Consider the following 18,169-nt stretch of genomic DNA (forward strand, 5'->3'; position numbering starts at 1 on the left):
AGCTAAACTTTTGCAGTTGTGTCACTCAAACACAGATACCAGGGAACTAGAGTTTATAAGAGTTCAACAGCGGAGTTGTTTTTTTTTTGACAATTTTGTAAATGTTTTTGTTTATTAAGGAAAAGCATATTTACTACAAATTACAAATCACACTAATAGCAAATCACATCCACCTATAATGCAGATATTATGAATATTAAGTGTTATGATACAAGATTTTCTTAAAGTATTTTACAGTTGCTTGCCCCCCCCCCCCCCCCGCAGATATTTGTCATGGTGATATAGCATTTAATAACAAGTTTAATAAACCATATACAGCTATTTATATGGCTTGATAGATTATTTTGTCCTTTCCCAGGCATTCTAGCCCCTAAACCTCAGAAGATCCTCTTGAATTCAGTCCACATATACAGATGATACTAATGTCTAATGCAGCAAACACTGTACAAGCTTGCACAATGGATAAGTGTTTTTCCATCTATTGAGTTAAAAACTAATTTAAATGATCTTTTTGATCATTCAAGGTGGTTGTGCTCAAATCTTGGAGGAAAATCTTGTGATGTCCCCCAATAGAAGAGCTAAATGTTTCTTGCAAGTTATTATAAAGTAAACCCTGATATTAACATACCGCTAATAACTTGAGATGTTTTAAGTAACAAATGGGCATAAAGTTCAAATGCGAACCAAATTCAATGTGAAATTTAATATATTATTAGACAGGAAATTAGTTCAGTGATTATACTGCCTATGATCCAAATTCTGTTGGCAATGTGTCATAAATTATCATAATCAAAAGTCCCCCCCCCCAGGATTCCAGTTGATATCGTGTCAATTTCCCTTTCATTCAGACCATCATCCTGGCGCCCACAACGAGTATGAAAGGAAAAAAGCGATACTAAAACATACCATAACAGCGGCGATAGAACACCACAAATTAAAAAGCATTAGATTATAATTTGTCATGGGTGAGCATAAAAAGGTTGAAGATGTAAGGCAAAAATATCATCTGATCTATAAACAATAAATGACACATACAGCCAGGTGCAAATGTCTCTTAATTTCTTGAATTCATATTTACACGGTGATAAACACTTTCATCTGGAATTGATTCCCATTTGGCTGCTTGCACAATTCTCATTAGATCTTTTAAATGTGTCGCTGAATGAGGGATGAACAGAACTAACATCAGTGTTCCTCTAATGTTCATTACAAGTTCATATGAAGAGATGATTTCGGTGCTCATCTGTTGAACGCATCCTCCTGTAACAGATTGTGATTTGTGACACTTGAAGTCAATCAGCTGGATCGTGCTAATTTTGGCAGGCTGGTATGTCACAGTGATCCAGATGTTACGTTACAGCCCCTGCCACTTTATAGTATTATTTACCAAAAAAAATTAGACGACCCGACCCCCCAAAAAAAAAAAAAAAAAAGCACAGCGGTTCTGTGAGCATTTGCATGTCCCCTCAGTACCTAATCTAGTCAAGAGCAAACATTTCAGTTAACACAATCTTTATGCACTAGAAAAAGAAAAAATTAAATGAGTGGAATCACTTCGTGACTCTCCTGAAGATATAAAGTAGCACTAGATTGAAGGTTGCCTTAAAAGTCTCAAAAGCATAAAACTAATTCAAAGTCTTGAATAAAACAAAGAATGGAAGAATCTTTCATGCGCTCTGCCGTCTCTGATTCAGAAATATTTGCAGGTGGTTGTGGAAGAGCCATGATATGACAGTCGTGAGCAGTTTGTTGGCGAGTCGTGGTATCGCGGCAGGGGCTGATGATCACTTCGGCGGCTTGACATCATGCGCAGACACTCGATGGCTTGAGTTTTTGGCATCATCTCTGGTAGGCGGGGCGGAGCCTGCAGCGGCCGGTGTCTGGTTTCGGCTCGTTGGCTGAGAAGGATGCCGTCGCCGACCGTCACTACTGGAAGAATGTCTCTTGCGACCACCGTCCTCCATGGGTGGCTACAGGACACAAATAACATCTTTAATAATCACAAAGTTTGCAAATTTGAGTTGACTAAGCGTTATCAACATCCATTAGACTGGAGTCTAGGGCTCCATGATTTTGTCATATTTTATTTGAATCATTGACAAATATTGCATTTTCAAGTGTTTTATGATAAACATCTAATATCTGGTATTGCTGCTATTTAGAAATGAAGACTAAAAGAACAATAAGGAAACTATCCTCTTGTGTGTAAAAAATACTATAACCTGGCAAGTGATGCCTTTTATTTGCAAATAAATTAAAGTTTTGCTCATGCTCTTGCTTTAGGAGTTATAACACTTGACTCCTCCTGATCAGAGTTTTTCTCTTAAAGAGAACATAAGTGAACAGTGGAAAAAGAACCAAATTCTCTTTGTACTCACATCCACTCTGAAGTCCTCTAAACGTTTGAATTTGGTTAAATGCTCCTGAAGTTTGGACTCAATTTCCATGTTTTTTGTTTTAGAATATTTTAGAAATGCCCAAAACTTCTCCAGTCCATACAGCTGGCCTGTCAGGAAAGAAAACATATACATGTATATAAATAATCAAGTGGTACACATTAAAACAAATGAATGACGTGTATGAACAGACCTGCTTCATAGTCTTTGATGGTCTCCTCTTGAAAGTCTTTAAATATGTCCGGTCTGAACTTCCTCTCCAGTCCATAACTGTAAAACCTGAAGAGGCACTCAAGCCCATACCTAACAAACACATCATGACAGTCACTTCACCCTTCACTATTATTACATTGGTGTTCAAAACAAAAATAATACAGAATATGACGAACATTTTTCCATTCCTGAATCACACACACAAGTTTACATACTCCTAAGCCAAATACATTCATACTCAGTTTTTCACAATTCCTGACATTTAATTGTAGAAAATATTCCCTGTCTTAGGTCAGTTAGGATCACTACTTTACTATTATTTCACATTCTTAAAAGAGAGAATTATTTATTTCAGCTTTTATTTCTTTAATTCCCAGTGGGTCATAAGTTTACTTGCACTTTGTTAGTGTTTGTTAGCATTGCCTTTAAACATTTTGGGTAGCCTTCTACAAGCTTCTCACACAAAGTTGCTGGAATTTTGTCCCATTCCTCCAGACAGAAATGGTGTAACAGAGTCAGGTTTGTAGGCCTCCTTGTAAGCACATGCTTTTTCAGTTCTGCCCACACATTTTCAATCAGATTGAGGTCAGCCTTGTGATGGCCACTCCAATACATTTACTTTTTTTTACCTTAAACTATTTTGCCACAACTTTAGGTATGCTTGGGGTCACTGTCAATTTGGAAGATCCATTTGCAACTGAGCTTTAACATCCTGGCTGATGTCTTGAGATTCAATATATCCACAAAATTTTCCTTCCTCATGATGACATCTATTTTGTGAAGTGCACCAGTTCTTCCTGCAGCAAAGCACCCCCACAATATGATGCTGCCACCCTCATGCTTCATGTTTGGAATGGTATTCTTTGGTTTGCAAACTTCACCCATTTTCCTCCAAACATAACGATGGTCATAATGGCCAAACAGTAAAATTTTTGTTTCATCAGACCAGAAGACATTTCTCCAAATAGATCTTTGTCCTCATGTGCACTTGGAACTGTAATATGGATTTATGGCAGTTTTGAAGCAGTGGCTACTTCCTTGCTAAGCAGCCTTTTTAGGTTATGTCGATATAGGACTCATTTTACTGTGGATATAGATACTTGTCTACCTGATTCCTCCAGCATCTTCACAAGGTCCTTTGCTGTTGTTCTGGGATTGGTTTGCATTTTTCGCACCAAAATATGTTCATCTCTAGGAGACCGAATGAATCTCCTACGTAAGTGGTGAAATGGCTGTGTGGTCCCATCGTGTTTATACTTGCATACTATTGTTTGTACAGATAAGTGTGGTAATTTCAGGTGTTCGGAAATTGGTCCCAAGAATGAACCAGACTTGAGGAGGTTCAAAAGTTTTCCCCTTCTGATGGTTGATGTGAACATTAACTAAGCTCCTGACCTGTATCTGCATGATTTTATGCACTGCAGCCACACGATTGACTGATTAGATAATTGCATGGATGATTGTTGGTGCCAGATGGGCGGGTTTGAGTATTTCTGTAACTGCTGATCTTCTGGGATTTTCACGCACAACAGTCTCTAAAATTGACTCTGAACTGTGCCAAAAACATCCAGTGAGGGGCAGTTCTGTGTATAGAAATGCATTTTTTTTATCTTGTTTTTCTCCCAATTTGGAATGTCCAATTCCCACCATTTAGTAGGTCCTCATGGTAGCGTGGTTACGCACCTCAATCTGGGTAGCTGAGGACAAGTCTCAGTTGTCGCCGCTTCTGAGACAGTCAATCCATGCATCTTATCACGTGGCTTGTTGTGCATGACACTGCGGAGACTCACAGCATGGGAGGCTCATACTATTCTCAGTGATCCATGCACAACTTACCATCCGCCCCATTGAGAGTGAGAACCACTCATCGCGACCACGAGGAGGTTACCCCATGTGAGACTACCCTCCCTAGCAACTGGGCCAATTAGGATGCTTATGAGACCTGGCTGGGGTCACTCACCACACCCTGAATTCAAATTCAAAACTCGCTGAGCTACCCAGGCCCCGGAAATGCCTTGTTGATGAGAGGTCAACGGAGAATGGCCAGAGTGGTCAAATTGTGGCGTGTATGGGTTGGCGCTGTTTTGGAGACAGCCTACACAATATTAGGCAGGTGGTTTTAATTAGAGATACCGGTAACACTTCTCTTCCGATTCAAATATTGGAAATCTCAGTATCGGCCGATACCGATCCGATACCAGTGTTTTTTTTTTGCATAATCAGTTTAGAATATCTTTACATTATTGTTTGGAACTAATTGGGTGTGCTCTTTAATATGTAAAGAAACAGAAACCTCTAACTACACATTATTTCAATCTAAATGTACAGCCATGGCCAAAAGTATTGGCAGTGACAGACATTTTGTGTTTTGCAAAATGTTCTGCTTCAGTTTTTGTGGTGTTGATTCACATTTTTTCGAGATTATTGTGCAGAGTGATCAGATGCATTTTAAATCATTGCAAAAAGCTTCATTGGCCAACAAAATTAACTATCACAAAAAAAAAAAAAAAAAAATCTAAATTTTTGGTCCTGGGACAAAACGACCAGCCAACATAATTTCACAAATCATATCAGCAGCACCTGGGAAAATGTGAATGAGTACTAGTCAGGTGAAATCACAATCATTCTGATTGGATTATAAGAGCAGACTGCTATAAAGGAGCGAAGAAGTGCTTCCAATCATTGTGTTCATGTTAGCAATGTTTACCTCTAAAGAAAGATGTGCAGCCATCATCGCTTTGCAGCAATTTCCTTGCATGTGAGGCCATTTTGATGCAAAGAATATTGCACCAGAAATAAAAGTTTACCGGATCATCGAGAACTTCAAGGAGAGAGGTTCAACTGCAGTGAAGGCTTCAGGACGTCCCAGAGTGTCCAGCAAGCGCCAGGACAGTCTCCTGAGGGGTCATCTACGGAATCGTGCCACCACCAATGCAGAGTTTGATCAATATTGGCAGCGTGTTGGTGTGAGTGCATCTGCATCTGTTAACTAGCAAAGACTTTTGGACAATGGCCTGGTGTCAAGAAGGGCAGCAAAGAAGCCACTTATCTCCAAGAAAAACATCAAGGACAGACTGAAATTCTGCAGGAAGTACACGGATTGGACAGCAGAAAACTGGTGCAAAGATATTTTCTATGATGAAGCCCCCTTCCGACAGTTTAGGACATCTGGAAAATCGATAGTCCGGAGAAGAAAAGGTGAAGCATCCTGAGACCATCCATGTGTGGGGTTGCTTTTCATCCAAGGGAGTGGGGCTCTCACAATTCTGCCCAAAAACACTGTAATGAATAAAGAATGGTATCAAAACGTCCTGCAAGAGCAACTTCTCCCAATGATCCAGGAGCAATTTGGTGATGATCAGTGCATTTTCCAGCACGATGTCACAAGGCAAGAGTGATAATGAAGTGGCTCGGAGATCATTACAATGAAATTTTGGATCCGTGGCCAGGCAACTCCCCAGATCTTAATAGCATAGAGAACCTGTGGTCAATCCTCAAAAGGAGAGTGGATAAACTGAAGCCCACAAATTGTGATCAGAGCACTAAGTCAAGAATGGATCGCCATCAGTCAGGATTTGGCCCAGAAGCTGATATCCAGCATGCCATTGCAAATTACAGAGGTTATGAAGAACAAGTGTCAACACTAATTATTGACTATTGGCATAAATTGAGTGTTTTTGCCAATAAAAGCCTTTAAAACATATGAAACGCTCATCATTGTTTTCCAGAATACATTTTTTGGAACGCATTCAACTTAGATATTATTATCATTTGTAAAAAAATAATAATATATTATAATAGTAATATATATCAATCATGCACCTTTAACTTTTAAACCCTCACGCTTTTTATTTTGACATTCTGAACTCTCCAGAAGTCCTGTGTGTCTGTTTGTAGGCAAGTTCACATTAGTTTAATTATATTCAAATTCTGGTAGTATAAAAACAAATTCTAAATACATATAAGTGAACCGAACATCTACATCCAAGATGTTGTTTGTGAGTAGCGCTCAAATATTGCACACCGCATGAAGGCTAAAAATAGTGTGTGTGTAAACAGAGCAGCGCCATTCACTGACGTGCTGGTGCCGCATGTGCATTTTATATATTTACTTATAAAAACAGTCATTTCTGATTTGCAGAGCTATCGCACATCTTCAAGTGGCTTTGAATAAAATGCACGAGTCACACTAACTACTTCAATTGTGTTTTTATGGTTCCTTTATATCATTTTTGGAACTTGACAGTAACAAACATGACTAGCACACAGTATCTGATTTGGATCGGGCTTGTTGGACCGATACCAGATCTGTTTAAAAGCTGCAGTATCGGAGCCAATACCGATCCAGGAATCGGAGCATCCCTAGTTTTAATGTTGTGGCTTATCATGTGTGTGTGTATATATATATATACACACTTTATTACTTATAAAAAAAATAATATGTCAAGCTGGTGTAAGAGTTCTGAGAAAGAATTGAAGTTAAAAGAAAAGATAATAAACCTTCAGTAGTATTACTTCTTAAAAGTAAAGGAATTGTGTTTTAAAACATTGAAAAACAATTATGGTTTTTAAAACAGTTATAATATATTTAATAGTATAACAATATGTATGTTGTCTTGATAAAGCCAACATACTGATATTTAATTTAAAGGTGCAGTTTGTAAGATTCAGACGCCTTGTTATTAATGACACCTGTGGCCGTTAAGTGAAGTGCATCCAGCTACCTGTTGCTCGTGCATACACTCCATAAGGACGCGAGCATCAGCCAAATCAATGATATAACGTACAGAGACAATGTGATTCACTGGCATCATGCTGACAAATGAGGTAGCATAATTAAAATTACACAGTTATGATTGTTTCACTACAAATTTTGAGACTGTATACTATATTTGACTCTCCAGTGCTGGAACAGGGCTAAAACAAAGTGTGGATATAGGTCTGACTATGCAAGACTGTAGTTTGAAGTAATCACTTTTCTTTGCATGATACATTGACTGCATTTATATACTAATAGCTATATTTGGTGGATGATGATGACAGTAGCTCTTTATAAAATAGATTGAACATTATAAATGTTGACAATTCAGCATTGATGTGATTCCTTCACAACTGTCATTATGATATATTGATGTGCTATTGTTTTATTATAATAGAATGTATATTTTTTTTCTGTATAACCAAGTTACGTTACACTAATGAATGGGTCTTTGCATTATCTGAACACTATCTAGCATTAATTTTGTGTGTTATTGTAGTTTAGCTAAAATTACACAGATCAATCCATATGGCACTATATTTCACATGCTTTGCAGTTTACCTGTCCAATAAGAAACACCACCAATTCAGAGTCCGTTTTGATCCCCAAAGGAGTCAAATACCCTACCGATGTTAACTAGATTTTATTCGACCATGATCTCGTTCCCGCTTAGCCAGATGGGATTCAGTAGATAAATGTTTTTATTTTATTTTTTGGCTTACTCACGAGTTTGTGTAGGAGTCTGTATTGTGTTGGGAGATGGATGTTTGCTGGATTCCATCTCAAAGATAATGTTACCTAGTTTTGCAGTTTGTTATCACTGTTGAATTGTGGAGGAAAAGGACCGAGGCTCTCAGGAGCGCAAATAAACGTCAACATCCTTTGGATTTTCCCAGTAAAACTGACCCTCTCCCGTCGCATGAAAATCAGTCTACAGGCTTTAAAAGGCAACCTAGGAAGTCCGGGAAGGGCTAATTTTTTAAGTCGTGTTACAATCCGTTCACACATTGGCAAAAATTTTGAAAAATTCTTTGTCCGTCTTTAAACTTTCAGACCAGGCTTTGTCAAGCTAAGATCAACATTCAGATTCTTGATTGAGTCCAAGTGGCAATCATGATCAAATGAACAATGTCTGATATATTTCATGATTCATTTTTCACGGTCTGCATAAAGGCGGCATCATACCTGTATCCTTCCTTTCCGTCTTCCACAACGAGCTGTCTAAATTCCTCGTACATCTTTCTGTTAAAATGATCTCGCAAGAAGAATGACCAGAAGCGGAAGAGTGTGTTCATCTCCTGAGACTGGCCAATACCGAGCCGCTTGCGCTCTGCAGGAGACACAAATGAGCCATGATGAGACGTTGTGATTCTAACATCTGATTACAACTGCTGATGAGTTTTTCTGGAACTCACCATTGAGGCAGCGCCGCCGGTACTTGTGATAAACGTGTTGCGTGAATCCGTTCTCTTTGAGCAGCTCGTGTGAGGGGTGCTGGAACTTGGGCAGCGACTGTGGCGTGCAGCCGTAAATCCCCGTCCCAGTGGGGCCTTCAGAGGGAGACGCATTTGAACTACAAAGAGAAAAGAGCCAATGAGTCAGACTCAACTTGGAGAGGAACGGTTACAGACCCAATATTTGAGTATTTTAACATTAACATCGCCTAGAACAATCACTAAAGTACAACAGACAACATATATAACCTTAAAGCACCACTGAAGATTTGTCGATAACACAGGTGTTCTCACCTAACTGAGGCTGTTCGTGAGCGATGATGCTCTCTCGAGTCCATCACCCAGCCAACATGACACTCCATGGGTGGATTGGAGCTGTGTCGCGTCTTTCTTTTCCGGGGTGTCTGAAACAAGGACAAAATTTTATTTAAATATGCACGAACCAAATCCACCTTAAATACATATTAGGCATGAAATACACACTACACAAGTACGTGAGCCACAGTTTATGGTCAGAAAACTAGGATTGCTCTGATAATAACATTTTGGCTTTGATAAAATACCAGCCCTGGTACCTCAGTATCGATACTTAAGCCAACTAATAAATCGCCTCAGATTTCTGATGAAATGAGACAAAATTATGATTTAAAAAAAAAAAAAAAAAACTGCATAAGGTCTTGCAGTTAAAAATTCTTTATTTTGTGTTTTTTCTGGATTCATGTTTTAGATTTCAATTACATGTTATCACCAAAGCAATTTTGAATTAAATAAATATAGAATTGTCAACAAATATTCCCATTTATTTTTTTATATGAAAATTCCCATAATTTACTAAAAATAGAAAATATTGGATTAATTCCAAATTAATTGGCGAAAAAGAATAAATAAATAACCCTTCAGGAGCAGGACTGGCTACCCCCTGGCGTAAATTATTCTATGTACACTGGCGACCAAAGGTTTGGAATAATGTTCAGATTTTGCTCTTATGGAAAGAAACTGGTATTCAACTGATCACAATGTATAGTCAGGACATTAATAATGTGAAAAATTACTATAACAATAAAAAAATTTAAAACTACTTAAGTTCTCATCAAAAAATCCTCCATGTGCAGCAATGACAGCTTTGCAGATCCTTGGCATTTTAGCTGTCAGTTTGTCCAGAAACTCACATTAGACATTTCACCCCACGCTTCCTGTAGCACTTGCCATAGATGTGGTCGGGCACTTCTCATGCACCTTACAGTCTAACTGGCACCACAAAAGCTCAAGGGGTTAAATCCATAACACTCTTTTCAAAGTATCTGTGGTCCAATGTCTGTTTCTTTGACCACTTGAAACTTTTCTTTTTGTTTTATGTTTTAAATGTCGCTTTTCTATGCAATTCCTTACATAAGGCCTGCACCCCGAGTCTTCTATTTACTGTTGTACATGAAACTGGTATTGAGCAGGTAGAATTCAATGAAGCTTTCAGCTGAGGAATATATTTCTCAAACTAGAGACTGAGGTAATTATCCTATTGTTTATTTGTACATCTGGCCTTCCACATCTCTTTCTGTCCTTGTTAGAGACAGTTGTCCTTTGTCTTTAAAGACTGTACTTAAAGACTTTGTATGAAATCAAAGTATGTTTATTTTTGGCAATTTCAAGCATTGTATAGCCTTATTTCCTCAAAACAATGATTTACTGATGAGGTTCTAAAGAAAGCAGTTTCTTTTTTGCCATTTTTTAGACATGCCTGTCTATTGTATACTGTGGCAACTCAAAAACAAACACAAAGACAACGTTAAGCTTCATTTAATGAACCAAACAGCTTTAAACTGTGCTTGATATCATGGCAAGTGATTGTTTTAGTACCAAATTAGCACTTTAGCATGATCTAAAACCGTAACAGTGCTGTAAGTTCATACACTTACTTTGGTATCTAGTGGTCGGCATTCTTTTACCACTGGGTAGAAACGAGGAGTTTGCGTGGGGTCCTTCAGACGAGGGGTACGAGGCGTGCGGGGCGTGCGGGCACTGCGGTAGTTGGGCGAGTCAGGCACTGTAGTTGGAAGAGAGCGAGCGATTGCTGAGGGTTCCGGGGCACCAAACAGTTTGTTAGCGAGGGCTTCTGTGGGGACTACAGAATGAGAAACAAACACCCGTCATATGAACAAGAACACATACATTCTGAAGTCTCTCATCAGAAAACAAACAACACTCACTCTGCTGGGGCTGCGGGGGTCCAGGAGGAACTTCCTGGTTTGGGTCAACAGGCGGTTCAGGGGTCAAACAGTCAAACTCCTCTCGGCTGATCAGATGAACTTTCTTGAAGTTCTCCACTTCTTGCTGTAGTTCAGACAGAGCAAATCAAGTCAACAGTACAAGTCAATAGGATAGGCAGTATAACCAAAAACTTAACAGTATAACACAACACATTTTTTTAATTTTTATTTAATATTTATTTACAAGGTTCCCATATTTTTTGACCATTGAATTTCAGTTGTTTGTGAATACAGAATAAAGATCGTTAATAATTTTTATTATTTTGCTAATTAATCATTTAAGATTTCTGAACTTGTTTGATTAATCTTAAGTCTCCCAGTTCCTGCCGCTGAAAAACATCTCCACAGTATGATGCTGCCGCCACCATGCTTCACTGTAGGGATGATATTGGCCAGGTGATGAGCGGTGCCTAGTTTCCTGCAGACATGACACTTGCCATTCAGGCCAAAGAGTTCAATCATTGTTTCATCAGACCAGAGAATTTTGTTTCTCATGGTCTGAGAGTCCTTCAGGTGCCTTTTGGCAAACTCCAGGCGGGCTGTCATGTGCCTTTTACTGAGCGGCGGCTTTCGTCATGTCACTCTACCATACAGGCCTGATTGGTGGAGTGCTGCACAGATGGTTGTTCTTCTGAAAGGTTCTCCTCTCTTCACAGAGAAACGCTGGAGCTCTGTCAGAGTGACCATCGGGGACTTGGTCACCTCCCTGGCTAAAGGCCCTTCTCCCCCGATTGCTCAGTTTGGCCGGGCGGCCAGCTCTAGGAAGAGTCATGGTGGTTCCAAACTTCTATTTATGGATGGAGGCCACTGTGCTCATTGGGACCTTCAATGCTGCAGACATTTATTTGTATCCTTCCCCAGATCTGTGCCTCGATACAATAGTGGCTTGGAGGTCTACAGACAATTCCTTGGACTTCATGGCTTGGTTTGTGCTCTGACATGTACTGTTAACTGAGACCTTATATAGGCAAACTCCAGTGTGTGCCTTTCCAAATCATGTCCAATCAACTGAATTCACCACAGGTGGACTCCAATCAAGTTGTAGAAACATCAAGGATGATCAGTGGAAACAGGATGCACCTGAGCTCAATTTTGAGTGTCTTGGCAAAGGCTGTGAATACTTCTGTACATGTGATTTTTTTCATTTTTAATAAATTTGCAAAGATTTCAAACGAACTTCTTTCATGTTGTCATTATGGGGTATTGTTTGTAGAATTTTGAGGAAAATAATGAATTTAATCAATTTTGGAATAAGGCTGTAACATAACAAAATGTGGAAAAAGTGAAGCAAATACTTTCCGAAAGCACTATGTATAAATTTGTCTTAAAATCTGGTTTGATCTTCATTAGAGTTAGATTAATGAACATACACAATCTGTTTTAACTAATAACAAACAGATTATTATATTGTTCTTGTACATATTGAATACATAATTCAAACATTCACAGTGTAGGTTGGAAAAGGTGTGTGAACCCCTAGGCTAATGACCTCAACAAAAGCTAATTAGGAGTCAGGAGTTGGCAAACCTGGGATCCAATTAATGAAACGAGATTGGTGGTATGAGTTAGAGCTACTTTGACTTGTAAAAAGCACTCAAAATGCGTGTTCACCATTACAAGGAGCGTCTGTTGACATGGACAATAAGAGATCTCAGAAGACCTTGCTTTGCATAAAGCTGGAAAGGGTTACACAGTTATCTTGAAGTGCTTAGATATTCATCTGTCCACTGTTAGACAAATTGCCTATAAATGGAGACATTTTAGTACTGTGGCTACACTTGCTAGAAGTGGCTGTCCAGCCAAGATGACTCAAAGGGCACAATGCAGAATGATCAATGAGGTTAAAAAGAACCCTAGAGTGACAGCTAAGAAATCAATGGAATTGGTTAACGTCTCTGTTCATGAGTCTACAATACAGAAAACATTAAACGAGCATGTGTCCATGGCAGGACACCACGAAGGAAGCTGCTGCTTTACAACAAAAATATTGCTGCATGCCTGAAGTTTGCCAAAATCCACATTGACACTCCACAATGCTACAGGGAAATGTTTTGTGTGGACTGATGAATCTATTGAATTGTTTGGGAAGAAAATGCAGCACTACGTATGGCATAAAAAGGGCACCGCATTTCAACATGAAACATCATCCCAACGGTGAAATACAGTGGAGAGAGCATCATGATTTGACCGCTTTGGTACTTTGTGGACTGGACTGCTTGCCATCATCGAGGGAGTAATTAATTCAAGTTTATAAAGCTATCCTACAGTATAAATTCAGGGTGGCTGTTTGCCAGCTGAAGCTCAGTAGAAGTTGGGTGATTAAGCAGGACAATAACCCTAAACATAGGGTTACAAAGTAAATCCACTAACAAATTACTTAGAAAAAAGGAAATCCATCTTTTGGAGTGGCCCAGTCAGAGCCCAGCTCTAGAGATGCTGCTGAATGATCTCAAGAGAGCCGTTCACACCAGACATCCTAAGAATATGGCTGAGCTGAAGCAACTCTTTAAGGAAGAATAGTCCAAAATTCCTTTTGAACGTGCAGGTCTAAACTGCAGCTACCGGAAACGCTTTGTTGAGGTCATTGGTGCAAAAGAAGGATTGACCAGTTATAAATCCAAGGGTTCACTTATTTTTCAACTGCATTATGAAATGTTTAATGGGATGTGTCCAATAAAGACATGAAAGATTATAACTGTTTGTGTGTTAACTTAAGCACATTGTGTTTGTCTATACTTGTGACATTGATGAAGATGAGATCACATTGTATGACCAATTAATACAGAAAATGCCAAAAGGGTTCACATACTTCTTGACACTGTATCACCATTTATTATATGAAACTATGTAAATTATGTATAAATGACTTTCTGAAGTGAGAAACACAAATCACAATGACTTCTCCAGGTATTGGAAATGCAATTAGTATTCAAGTATCATGCTTATTTTTGGATAATCCAGTCAATTAAATACTTATCGAGTGAATGGTATTTCACCCCAGTTGATTGTTGTCTTTTTTTACTTTGGACACAAACCAAAACATAATTCAAAACATGATTAATGAATGACAAGTCTGACTTGTAACATTTCAGTCTAAAATAACAGTAAAACTAATGATCCTGAGCTAAAAATCTGATTGGATGAGGCATGTTTGAAGCTGTTGTACAATAGCCGATATACACACGCAGATGACCACTTCCACCTGTAAGCATATCAATACATTATCATAAAACATTGTGTAAGACACAAAGGAAGCAGTCAGTGTCACAAGAACAAACCACAACCAATACACAGTGAAATATTGATTTTCCCATCTGTTCATATTTTAAAGATCATACCTCTGAGCTTACTGGATCCATGACCCACACACACCTGTGTGTCAGACTGAAGCTAAGTGTAGCGTTTCTAGCAGCACGACTAACACTGCTGCCGTTACTGCACGCACATATGAACAGCACAAAGAGCACCACACAAAGAGCACAACAAACACAAGAGCATTTTGTGTTGCCATTTCCAGAAACACACACCAGAATGGACACACACCTAGAATCTGGCAGAAGAACCACTGAAATTAAATTCAAAAACAAGAACACATCTGGATAAAGGAATTAATGGACTACACAATCAGTCCAATGTCACTTTATTACATCCTACATCTGCTGGAACTACTACAGCAAAAACTAATTCACTGCAAACAAAAAAATATTTTTCCGCAAATGGCTGTCAGACGTTTGCATCTCTTCTATACCTTATCAGCAAAACTTTGGCAATAATGGAAAGTTTAGCACTATAGGCAAACACTAATATCTGCCACTGTGGCAACAATGGAAAATCCAGCACTTTTGACAAAATGTACACTGAAGTGAAATGTAATTCTATTCAGATGTCAATTTTTTTAATGAAAAAAAAACAAAAAAAACCATCTCTAGTCTATTTATGCCTCAATGTACCAGATAACTATTCATGAATCATCAGTAATCAACATACTAATTGACAGCAAATCCACACACCTATCCTGCCAGAGTTCTGCTTGAACACAATCAATGACATTGAGCAACTCACCTTGATTGTGGCGTATTCAGGCTCATACGTGTCATCCCAGAGGTCTTGCTCATAGTAGTAAAGTCCATCATTAATTATTTTGACCAGTTCACTGGTTAGTTTGGAGCGTGACGTGTGATTTCCCGTGCGATCTCCTCCCGGATGTTTGCGCAGGTAAGGTGGTGTTTGAGTAACTATTAGAATCTTGTTGACATCTCGATCATCGATTTCACAGTCCGAATCCTCGTCCGACCAATCGGTGAAGGTGTTGCGTCTCCCGTCGATCTGCTCCATCTCCTCATCAAACATGAAGTCTAGTTCCTCAGGCTCCTCCTGGTCTTCAGCTGACACTAGACCGGACTTCACTGGTGTGTGCGTCTCCTCCGCTTTCTGCAACCAGCAGATTAACATTAATGCAACACTTGCTTCACACACAGACAGCTAGAAATTAGTAAAAATATAGATTATCTGATGCATCGCGATCTTCATTTGAACAATCTCAAAATTAGGGGTGGATGATATTTACATTTATGCATTTGGCAGATGCTTTTATCCAAAGCAACTTACATTGCACTTATTATAGGGACAATACCCCAGAGAAACCTGACATATGTTTCATGTTTGTGTGATAAGTATTCGAGTTTCAGTTCATTTTTGTGAAGCGTTTCAGATATATGCTCGCAACCCCAGAGACTGCTGACAGCTCACCCTTTTTATTTTCTTTATTTTACAAAAACACAATGTTTTGTTGTTATTGTGAGTGTACACAAATAAAAGTAGACCCTTTATAGTCTCCAAAGATGTATTAGTTATCTGTATGCCCTAAAATGACGGAGAATTTTATGTTGTTTCTGCTGCAATGACGAAAAAATCCAGCAGGATGCGCCAGCATGTCCGTCGACCCCAGAGGGTTAAAGAGACAGTTTTAGCATGTGTTCTACAAATCAATATAAATAATTGAAAATACTACAAAGTATGCATGTATACAAACATTAGGGATAGGATGATATGGTTCTCATGATTCATTTTGATTAGGCTATGAGGTTCACAATTCAAAATAATCTCAATTCTTAATTGACACTTAAATGTCAATATTTCAGTATATTTTCAGATTAAATTTTTTGGAACAAAACAAACAATTTCTAATCAAAATGAAGTTATTTAATACAGATTTCTCAAAGTTTAAATAAGAGTTGCTCATATACCTTTCTCTGTAAGAAAATATCAAACAAATAAGCTTTCAACTATAGTGGGCTACATTCAGGCTGATCGGAAGCAATAGAACTGAACAATATATATGTATATTTATATTTTATTAATTTGTTTGTCATCGTTATTTTAATAAAAATGTAACTGTAAAAATAAAAATATTTAACATTATATTAATTCATACTATATAATGAAATTGTATACACTGTATAATAATGATGAGCGATCACTGTATGAAATAATGTGTACAATTTACAAGTAAAAACATTTAGTTTATTTTCATTTGTATAAGAAATGCTAAAAAGGTAAATGTCAATTTAAGAGTTCAACGAGGCTCAAGGAGTTCCAGTTCAGCGAACATCAACGAAAATCTCTTGGTTTCTTTAGCGCATCCATGCCGTGTAAGATTAAATTTCAGATTTCTTTCTACTTTATCTGATTGTAAAGAACAGAAAGGATATTAAGACACATTATTCAATGAAAGTGGAGCCGTCTCATCTTTGGGACACATTACACGGAGGAAACGATCCACTTTAATCTCAAGCACTTTTTATCAAAACAAGGCGGTTTTCCAGTACTTTATTTTCTCCTCAATTTGGCATGCCCAATTCACAATATGCTTCAAGTTCTCGTTGTGGCTTAGTGACTCCGGGTGGCGGAGGAAAATCTGAGACGTCAATCCATGCATCTTATCACATGGCTTGATGAGCGTATTACCGCAGAGACCTAGCGCATGTGGAGGCTCACGCTATTCTCTGCAGCATTCACGCACAACTCACCACGCACCCCACCGAGAGCGAGAACCACATTATAGCGACCACAAGGTGGTTAACCTAACGTGACTCTACCCACTGTAGCAACCGGGCCAGTTGGTTGCTTAGGAGGCCTGACTGGAGTCACTCAGCACACCCTGGATTCGAACTTGCGATTCCAGGTGTGGTACTCGGCGTCTTTACTTGAGTTAAGAGCTACCCAGGCCCCCTCAGGTATTCCAGTAATTAAAGCTAAATTCAAGCACATTAAGGACTTTGTGTGAACCCTGTAATATTGTATAAAAAATAATACATATAACAATATATTATAAGAAATTACCACAAAAGTACTGGGAAAAAGGTGTGATGCAAATGAAGGTGTGAGTGACAAACTGCCACTTGGATCTGGATGAGAGAGAGCTTCTCTGTACCTTGGGTCGAGCTGGTGAGGGTCTGGGCCTCTTCTTCACTTCAATCCACGACTCCGAGTCCAGATCAGGCAGACTGGCTGATAAACCCTTCGGCATACTCTTCAGATTACTAACGTCTTCTGGCTTTGGCTGTACAGGCGTGGATGCTCTTGGAGAACCTGCACAGTATCAGTCCTTCCGTTATTAGGCCAACATATAGAAAGCATGCTTTAGTGGACGATTAAGTCTGCAGTCACCTGTCTGATCGTCCACAACAGTCCTGGGCACAAACTCTGGGCAGTTGATGAACTGAGAAAAATCAGTCTGAGATTGTTCCTGTAGAGACAACCCAGGCAGTGGCCATTTTTCAGGATCCTCCTTGCAGCGAATTTTCATATCCGTAATCTCCACTTCATTACTGTCCTTAAGCGCCTGAATATACAGCAAAATGTCAGGGCTGATAAATGCCAGTGCATCTCTTATACAGTAAAAAAAAGAAATCAGGTGTAATAATAAATCAGATGGTTCAAATGTTTTATAGGTAGACCGATTTAAAGTTTTTGCCAATTAATCAATCAGCTGCGATAGTTGCTTCTGGAACTGTTATAACCCTTCATCTGGTAAATATAAAGGCTATGAAAAACCCAAAGTAATTTAGTAAGTATAGATTG

At 38.7% G+C, this 18,169-nt stretch overlaps 1 protein-coding gene across 1 annotated transcript in view; it reads right to left on the reverse strand.

The window, feature by feature from the left end:
- Window positions 1–265: 265 nt before the first annotated feature.
- Window positions 266–18,169, reverse strand: part of larp1 (La ribonucleoprotein 1, translational regulator) — a 52,851-nt gene continuing 34,947 nt past the window's right edge. The window contains exons 9-19 of the mRNA XM_052103881.1: window positions 17,756–17,930; window positions 17,520–17,677; window positions 15,149–15,517; window positions 11,027–11,150; window positions 10,736–10,941; window positions 9,117–9,226; window positions 8,784–8,941; window positions 8,554–8,698; window positions 2,590–2,699; window positions 2,379–2,506; window positions 266–1,970 (exon numbers count right to left, since the gene is read on the reverse strand). Coding sequence (XP_051959841.1) covers window positions 1,785–1,970; window positions 2,379–2,506; window positions 2,590–2,699; window positions 8,554–8,698; window positions 8,784–8,941; window positions 9,117–9,226; window positions 10,736–10,941; window positions 11,027–11,150; window positions 15,149–15,517; window positions 17,520–17,677; window positions 17,756–17,930 — 1,869 coding nt within the window. The 3' untranslated portion in view covers window positions 266–1,784. The remainder of the gene's footprint in view (window positions 1,971–2,378; window positions 2,507–2,589; window positions 2,700–8,553; window positions 8,699–8,783; window positions 8,942–9,116; window positions 9,227–10,735; window positions 10,942–11,026; window positions 11,151–15,148; window positions 15,518–17,519; window positions 17,678–17,755; window positions 17,931–18,169) is intronic.

Source organism: Xyrauchen texanus, chromosome 34 (genome assembly GCF_025860055.1).
Source record: "Xyrauchen texanus isolate HMW12.3.18 chromosome 34, RBS_HiC_50CHRs, whole genome shotgun sequence".
Classification (NCBI taxonomy): Eukaryota; Metazoa; Chordata; class Actinopteri; order Cypriniformes; family Catostomidae; genus Xyrauchen; species Xyrauchen texanus.